Source organism: Pipra filicauda, unplaced genomic scaffold (assembly GCF_003945595.2).
Source record: "Pipra filicauda isolate LSUMZ 115617 unplaced genomic scaffold, ASM394559v2 scaffold15_size4787011_pilon, whole genome shotgun sequence".
Lineage (NCBI taxonomy): Eukaryota > Metazoa > Chordata > Aves > Passeriformes > Pipridae > Pipra > Pipra filicauda.
Genome location: NW_024104096.1, coordinates 1,418,422 through 1,427,856, shown reverse-complemented (window position 1 = coordinate 1,427,856; position 9,435 = coordinate 1,418,422). Strand labels below are relative to the sequence as shown.

General features: G+C 35.9%; 1 protein-coding gene across 9 annotated transcripts in view; it reads right to left on the bottom strand.

Annotated features, from left to right (window-relative positions):
* Positions 1-3,615: 3,615 nt before the first annotated feature.
* Positions 3,616-9,435, bottom strand: part of CPEB3 (cytoplasmic polyadenylation element binding protein 3) — an 86,788-nt gene continuing 80,968 nt past the window's right edge. For all 9 annotated transcript variants that reach the window (XM_027710931.2, XM_027710927.2, XM_027710928.2 and 6 more), the window contains one exon: positions 3,616-9,311. In XM_027710931.2, the coding sequence (XP_027566732.1) occupies positions 9,084-9,311 (228 nt within the window). In that variant the 3' untranslated portion in view covers positions 3,616-9,083. The remainder of the gene's footprint in view (positions 9,312-9,435) is intronic.

Genomic DNA, 9,435 nt, shown 5'->3' with positions numbered 1-9,435 from the left:
ACAATATTCTATTCCCTTATATTTTATGTATTCTTTTGGGCTTTGATATTATATTCCATTTTTGTTAGAAAGTGATTCCACATTAATGTGTTCAGCATATAATGAGCTTGTTATACAGAGGTAAAATGTTGGTTGGTGTTGTTAAAATATATTTACATTTTTAATATTTGTAGCAAATCTTAAGGGGGGAAATGCTTTTGGTTTTCTTCGTTCATGGTTGCAGATAAAGGGATGTGACTGTAAGAAGTAAAACTGTCCAGCTCTGAGCTGTGACAAATTCTACAACAGGTAGTGATAATGGGGAAGAGAAACCAACAGCCAGTCACCCGCAAACTAGAATATGTGTCATGTCTTTTAACCGGGAATCTAATTGCCTTCTAGAGTAAGTTGTGACTACACTGAACTTTACTCCCTACAGATAATCTCTTTAGGTAAAATCCTTCTCATTGTGCAACATCATCTTACTAACATCCCGGTATTATTTTGGTGCTCTTTGAGAGGAGCAAAGAAATATTACCATTGCTTGTCACTCATTCATAAACTGGTGACAATTTACAAGTGACAGCATGCAGGTCTAGTCCAAAGCAAGAAAGGCAGAGGCAGAATGCTCAGCAGGACATTTCTGGCACATGTGTGTATGCTGTGAGTCTGTGATGTGGGCTCTGACTACAACAATATGCACCAGGCACAGCTGGAGGAATTAGGTATGTCATGAACAAGATTTTGTCCATCTCTTAGAATTTCACGTTTGTTATTTGACACTGCCCATGTTCTGTAGTCTGACAATGAGATTAGAGGCCTTTTTGTAACTTTGAAAGCAAAGATCTTGGAGACCAGATGAGATGAGATCATGAATTGTATCTTTGCCATGGTTTTTGGCGGTATTTTGCAGAATTATTTTGCATATGAATTGTATCAACCCTCTCTCTCTTTCAGACTTTTATTTCAATGGGTACATGTGGAAGCTGGCAAGTAAGTCAAGCAGGTGTATCAGAGGGCACAATGTAGTTACATGTAACAACCATTTTGATTATTTACCTTAGTGGTGATGTTTATGCTGTTCCAGAGACCATTTTTCTTCACTTGGTAGTGATCAAAGTACGTGTCATCAAATAGTTAAGAGTAGTTGCTACAACCACGAACAAAAAGGTTAACTTCTTGCTCCAGAGTGCAGGAAATTGTGAAAAAGAAAATAGCAAAAACTAAAAATATCCCCAAGTGTTTTGACCGCTCAGGCTATTGGATAGAGAAGGAGAAATACACTGTTCTCCTGTATGTGAAACATGGGCTGATAAATATGTTCGCAAGTGCTTTATGTGTTTAGGCCTGCAGGTGAAAAAAACTACAGGGGAATACCCTGAGAATCTAAGTAGATCTTAGGTTATTGAACAATTGAGAAGTATTAGGACAAAAGCAGTTTTATACATTTCTGTTCACAAAAACACAGGTCCAAGCAATGCCAGGCAGCAGCTCGAAGGGGATTTTAGGAAGCTGGTAGCAAATAAATATCACTCAAGCTCCCAGAAGTAGTAAATGGATACTTGATCTTACTGATTTAGCCCCAAGTGCCTACCATGGCACTCAATGAATGGTAGGCACAGACACATTGAGAAGTTATTGTGCTCTGGGGAAAACAGCAGGAATTCTGTCCTAACTACTGCCAAGGGCCTGCCATATGACTTCATACTTGCTTACGGTTTATTTCTCCTTCAAAAACAGGAAAAGGGGGATATTTGGGGACCTTTATCATGTTTCCTTCTCTAAGTGTTGTAGGTACAGTTTGTTACCTCAAGATAAACTGCAAAAACTTGCTTGCCCCTGGGGAGAGAGAGAAAATTCATTTGAACAGCCATCATCTGCATGTGCAGCTGGTGCATGCAACTTTGTCGTGTGTTCATAATAGAACTCTGTGGCATAGAGGTTTTCAAATAGCTCTTAACACTTTTATGAAAGCAGGTTGCATAGGTTGCGTGTTTTAAAACTCATTCCTTGGTTCATCCCTAGGAGAGAATGTAGCAATTCTCCCCGTGTGCTCCTGCTGTTTATCTTTTGCTAAACAGAGGAAAGCAGATTATGGCTTTTAAGAGCTAAGCTCTGGCTTTTTCTGCAGGTCTGTGTGAGGAGGGACATGTTGCTTTTGTGTCTTGAATGCAAAAATGCTTAGCTTAGAAGCATGTCTAAATAAGCTTAATACAAAGCTTCAAGAGTCATACAGGTAGCTATTTTAGTTCAGTTTAAGTTTGCCAAAATAACACATACAAACCAGAGGCAAAAAAAGGCCAGGCAGCCCTTCGTACTTAAGTGCATTGGTTTAAATTAGGTTACTGCAACCTTTAATGCAAGCAGAGTTAAATGCTTTTATCAGCTGCAGAAGGGAGATTGTCATTTTCAGTGTACCTTGCAAGAGGTATGGCTTACTTTATCAGTAAGGGAAGGATTGGGGATTAGAAGGTCCACAGCAACAATTGTTCTCTGTAACTGAAGAGGGGATAAACCCAGACTGATTTTTGTCCGGATGGACTTGGAACATCGTACAGTGAAAGGCTACAATTAGTAACTTAACACTCATTAATTGGAAGGTGTTCATAAGAACTCCCTTCTCAAATTCAACTCTGAAGTGATGAGAAGCCTACAACTTCTCATCCATTCATTCACTACTGGAATTCATATTACAGATCACTGTCTTGTAAAAGCACTTCTCCCGGAAGAGCAGCCACTAGACCATTCTCCTGAAAGTTATAATTATTCACTACCAGTTCGAAATCAAGTTCACATATGAGATATTGCACCAGGTAATATCAGGATAAAATAGAGTAACAAAAGCCACAGGGCTCTGCACACTAAGGAGCTTTCACAATACTTAGCACAGGTAACCTCATCAGCTTTTCGTAGTTTCCAAAGGGCATTTAATTTCTGGTGTAATCCTACTCGGTTCCAGCAGGGTTCTTGAGCTGCATTTATGCAGACATTGAAAGAAAGCAGTGACATAGACCATGCACCATTCTTGTGGTCTTCACTTGCCCTGACATAGCAGAATTCATATTTTTTTCAAAGAAATATTCTGTGCAGTTCCACACAGCTGTATCACTGAACTTTGTCTCCTATTCTTAAAAAGTAAGTCATTATAAACTACTGTTGTGATTTTTTTCTTTTTTCTTTTTTTTACTGATCATTCTAATCCCTAGCCTGCAAACATTGTTAAACTTCTAATAAAGGAGTGCAGTATCTTTGCCAGCAATTTTTCTTAAGCTCAGAGAAAATAATTCAACACTTCCTATTCTCATGGCTCTTGATGCTGCATTTCATGGGGAAAACTACATTCTCAGAAATATTTCCATCATATGTATTTTTGTATTTACCTTCAGCTTAGCATAATAAATAACTTAGCAAGTGTGGCTTTTCCATTTTAGAGAGAAAACATAAGTGGATCATATATTGCATTATAAAATAACTAGAAAAAGACAGTTTGTGTGCGTGTAAGTTGTTTCTCTGCTTAACCTTATCCAGTGTAAACAGTTCTCCAGTACAAGATTTGGGGGTTTTGTATCTAGTATGCATTCCCATAATGCATATCCCAAGATTTCCTTAGCATGTGCAAAGGATGACAAATATCAGTACTTCATACAACTATATTTAATAAGTTATTACAGAAAAAAATAAAGTCCAAACTACAAAGTTTAAGCAGTTGTAAGCAATAGCAGCATTGAGCTCCATGTTTAGTCACAGTACTGCAGTTCCATACAAGCATTAGTCCAAGCCAAAAAGGAAGAAGCCTTGTTAGAATTACTAGCAAAAACAATCTAGGAGAACATGTAATAAAAGATACAGTACATTTAAAATTAGTTGAAAAACAAGTACAGAGATCTTAGCTGTGAATGTTCTAAAAGTTATGTCCATTAGTTTGACAGTAAAATTACAAATATCTAATACTTTATACCCCAACAGAACTATATCCAGGAAAGAAAAAAGAGCAAAAATTATCTCTTATTAGCACCCTGGTTTTCCACTTACTGATGAACTTTTTCTCATGTAAATTTGAGTGTGTCAGAATTATGTGACCAATGTGATTTCTGACCAGCTACCCATTTGGGGTATAGAGTAGTCACTAACATGAATATAAAATACTCTGTGGTATGATAGAACACTATAGCAGCAGAGATTAAGAAGTTTGTTTAAAAAAAAAGAAAGGAAGGAAGGAAAAGAAAAAGGGTTTAGCTGACATCATACAAACTAGCATAAAAGCAACTACATACAAGCCAGATTAAACAAAAGAGACATTTCTACAAATCTGTGACTAATCTTTCACTCATACCTTGCAAGTAGAGATGTCACAATACTGAAATATTAACATGGGAGCTTTTCCCAGTTAAGCGCCTTTTTTTTTTCTTTTTCTTTTTTTTTTTTTTTTTTTTTACTACTCTAACAGATAGTGAAATCAGCAAAGTTATTTGCTAACTGCATATTTGCAATACAATTTGTTTTAGCCCATGCCTTGCTAGCAGGCTATAAAATACAAGCATGTCGGCAGAAATATAAGCATAAACTTTGTACCACTTAGCAGGAATTTTTTATTCCCTCTTCATTCCTTAATCTCCTTTGTTTGCAATTTGTGTACATTCCAACCAGTAGTACCTAATTTGAGTCTAAATTTTACTTCACTATTTGATCTAGTCTATACATTACTTACAGAACTGAACACACAGAGGATACACAATAGACCAACTCTGGGCACATTTCTTCCCACAAGTTACCGACGAGCCACTCTAACACTCTAGATTAAGTTAGTCTAAAAGCTCATCAGTAGCTTGTGGAAGCAAGAGTTTTGTCTAGAGAAAGCCATTGTATGCCCTGTTTACGCAACACCAGTTTTAGTCTGGATTGTTTCAGGTGCCAGAACAGAGAGTCACTGGCTTCAGGAAGGGGTTTCTTCTGGCTGCATGGGGAAACAAAGGTGATGTAAATGGAGGTGGAAAGTGTTCTGATACTGGCCCTTGGTATTGCCAATACAAAAGAAAAAAGGACAAAGACACAAGAGAGGCAGAGAAGAACAGAGAAAGACAAAGAAGCTGAACGGATGTTCAGAGGAGGCGGCAATACGGGGTTACTGCATTGCCACCAGGAAATGGACTGAGAGTATTTTGCATCAACTGGGCAGCTACCAATGCCTGTGGTAACTGGGTTAGAAAATGGTGTGGGCACCGACAGTCTGCTCCGTGCTGCCACTGAGAAACGCATGCAGAAAGGAAGGTGTGCAGGAAAGGGTCAATTTAATTAAATAAATAACACGGTGGCAAAATACAATGAAGAACAGATATTTTAGGAGGTTCGATCTAAGGCTACCGAAAAGAGAGTTTATTGAGTTCATGACAAGAAAAGTAATGAAGAATTATGCTGAATGGGCAGGGTCAAAAACCCATTGTTCAATAGATTTAGTTCCTTATAACGGCAATAGTTTCATCAACACTGGTGGTGTATAAATCTAGACAGCGAACTGGTACTGTGACATCCCTATTATCTCCCTAAATCATTTTGATAAAGGAAAAGGCTTTTCAAAATATCACGTTTTTTCTGCTTCATTCTGTCATTTTATTGCCCAATTCTTTGTTACAATTTTCCAATCACTTTACATAACCAACCATTTTCATCATTGCCACACTATTGTAAACCACATCAGCAAGTTAATACATAAAGCTTTGCATTTCAAAAAACTAGACACTTTAGTAACAATATTACAAAGATTTTAGCTTCAAAAATAACTGAAAATGAAAAAAATAAACTTTTAAAGAATCAGCATCATAAAATTAATTTATTCCAAGTAAAAATACAAAATAATATTAATGACATTGACCAGATATGAAAGTCTCTCCCAGAAACAACTATATTAATGGTTGAGAAAGCACTCCTTAAAGAAAATACGAAATAAAAATGAAAAATATGTAAATATGTTTAATTTTTTTCTTAGCAAAAAATCTTTCTAAAAATAACAATGAAAATTTGTCTCAGTACAAAGGCTACATTACTATTGAAAAAATACCAGCATGAAGAAAAGGTACATATTTGACAGTAGAAAAATGATTTTAGTGAATCACAATGTCTAAAGTCTGCAATGAAAATAAATCTGCAATAAAGATTTATGCCTTTTTTCTTTTCATTTTTCTTTTTTTTTATACAAACAGTACAAACAGTATTGCACATAACAACAAATAGTCGAGGTTAGGTTAGCCTTCAAAAAAATCGACTAGTTCAAGTCTCACATCAGAAAAGGCCACAATAGGACCTGTTGTACCCAGGGGCTTCTTAGTCAAGTTGCAGTTCAGAACTCCATATTTTAAAAAATAACTTTTTTTGAAGGACCCTCTTTTAATATAACATATTAACAACTCAGGGGCACATTCATTTACAAAACAAAAGGAGCATGTCATAATTTAATAAACTAAAAAAAGTTCTCTTTAAAAAAATACAAACAGAAGAACTCTCACAATTCTGGTCAGTCGTGCATAATCACACTTGATTATAAATATACAAATTAAGGGAAAATATTTTTTCACCTTCTATTCACAACTTTCAGCACCAAATGGAGTTTGTGTTTACATCTGTTCTTTATGATGATTTTGTTTCAGATTTAATCCAACATTATGCTATATTGTACATTTTCCAGCTTCTCTCTCTCTCTCTCTCGCTCTCTTTCTCTCTGGGGGTATTTTTCTACATGAAAGAGGGGTATTTCTTCAAAAAGATTTACTTCTTTCACATAATTAGGTAGATTTCTGTAGGTTAGCTATGATCTTTAATATTACAGTTATAAAGCTCTAACTTCTTCATTTTCAAAAAAACTCAAATAAGCATGAAAAAAATAAAGTTACCCATCTGTTAAATCATTTTTCTTGCAGAATTAAATTAATATATATTTTTCTGAATAAACTTACTTAGAAAATATCATTTTCTTTCCTATATTTCAAAATTGAGGTATTGCAAAAGATCATGTCAGTCAGAAAGCATGCCTTTTTCTTTAAAAAAAATCATCAGCCGACTGTTGAAAACTGTCTAGATACAAAAAGTAGTGCATAACAAAATGTCTTGTACAGATGAAAAAAAACAGAAAAGACACCTGGGCTGGGAAAAGCAATATCACAAAACCGCCCAGAAGTAACTTCAAAAGGGATAATTATAATAAGCATTTTAAACCAGTAAAAAACTATTTTTTCTTTTTTTTTTCTCCAAAAACAGAAAAATCCTTTCAAAGCCAATACTTGCAACTAAACATTGGGAAAACCGACTTACTAAATTAGACACAAAGAAGGACATCACAACAAACAAAACCCAGAACATTTAAATCTACTATGCGGTGTCATATCCAGTCAGATTGTCCCCAGAACTGCAAAAACAAAGGAGGAAAAAGAAGAAAAAAATAGTGTACACATTCTCACAATCATTAGTATACCAAGTGTGTTTATATTTATATGCTATCTGCAGCCCCATAGTTCATGCTAAAAAAATGTCCACTGTATTAGCAGGTCTTAATTGTATTCAAGCTTCACAGGATACATCCAGGGATTAGAGAGATAACGCCACATCCACAGAGCAGACATCTCATGTTACTTTTATATGCAGACATTTCTTTAGCACCACTTTTTTTCCTAACTCCCTTAAATGTGCCTAGTTTATTAGTTTGACAGACTATCTAATCGGTAGTGTATGTACGCTAACATGAGCTCTTTGGTTTTCTGGACACGGTCTGCAGCTACGGAAATGATGCAAGCATTAGGAGAGAGATTGTATCTAAGAGCTCATTTCTGTTTATGTACCTGTTATGAACTGTCAAAAATGTGTTAATGTCGGATACAGAGGCTTTAACAGTTAAGTTTGATCACAGTACTAGACATAATCACTTTACTATATAAAATAAATTGCACGATATATAACAGAGCACCGCAAAGTACTTCATCTACCATCCACAAATTTGTTTTAAGAATATCCTACAGCTAGTTTTTATATTTGTTGTAATACAGGTCATTCTGTAATGGGCTGATCCTAATTTCAGAAGCATTACATTTACTGAGGCATGCCTTCCTCCAGTCAGTAATCAATTTTTTTTTTGTTACTGAGCATTTTGTAGCCTACGAAGATTCATAATTTGTGCATTGTGGGCAGGTTTTATATTAGACATATATAAAATTTATTGCATGCAGCAACCTGATTAAGTAAACATGCAGTCAAAAAATATTGACCTTCCTTGGAAGCTTTTCTGTATGCTATACTGATCTCCTTTCAGCAGCCATCACTATTTTAATCACATATTCATTTTTAATTGATACCCTAGCCTGAATAGAGTATTATGGTATTAGTAATACCATTTTAATAGCAGCAAAAGCTATTGCAGCATACATTTACATAACACTAAAAGACCTAACAAAACAAAACAAAAAAACCCAACAAAACAAAACAAACAAAAAAAACCCTCAGCAAAACAAAAGAAAAAAGTCTGATCCAGCTTATGAGGTATCATCCTTACAAGTCAAAATGGAGAGCAACTAAAGGCTTATTTTCTTTAAGGGTTATTACTACTCTAAATGACCCAAACTAATGATTGCTGAATATCTGTTTAAGTTTTTGCTACATCTGCCACCTACTTGTGAATATTACCTTTGGTAAAGTCATCTGCTAGGGGCAAGTCTAAATTTCTGAAAATAAGTGCATGCTCCAGTTTAAAAATAAAAATAATTATAATTATATTAAAAAAATCTTCATCACATACACATCAGCCCAGTGAAGGCTGATGAGAATGGCAGTCTACATAATGTCACTAGTGACAAGTCTTGTGTAGGAAATTAAGGTACCAAGCAGATGTTTGTGTGAATCAAAGTGCAAAATCAGTACAGTTACACTCTGCCGGTTTGTATTATACTGGACACTGAGTTCAGTAATGTGACTGTAAATAATAATAATAGTAATAAAAAGACCCATATCTTCATTAAAGTCGAGGACGAATGCACAGATTTCCAGAACACTAAGCCCTGAGGCAGCGCTCTCTTTTCACTCAATTTTATTTACTCCAGTACTTGTTGCTGGGCGAGGCCTGGGGTTCAGCTCCAGCGGAACGGGACGTGGCGGGGCCGGTCGCCTCCCTCCTTTACCAGTGGTTTGTGGAACTCCCGCCCAGCACGAGAGTGTATGCTTGCCCAGCAGTATTCACAGTAATACTGCAAACAGGTAACGTTGGCACAAAAGAACGGAGCAAATTTTCCACCACAGCGAGTGCCCTGGCATTCATCACACATCTGATCATCCAGCACATATGGCTTCACTTCCACCTGCACCAGGAAGAAGAAGAACAGCTGTAAGGAAATTTCATACTTTTGCTAAGCATGAACAGAAAAAAAAGTAATATTTTAATTCTTTTTGACACTATTGAAGGTTTTCAACTGATGCAGGATT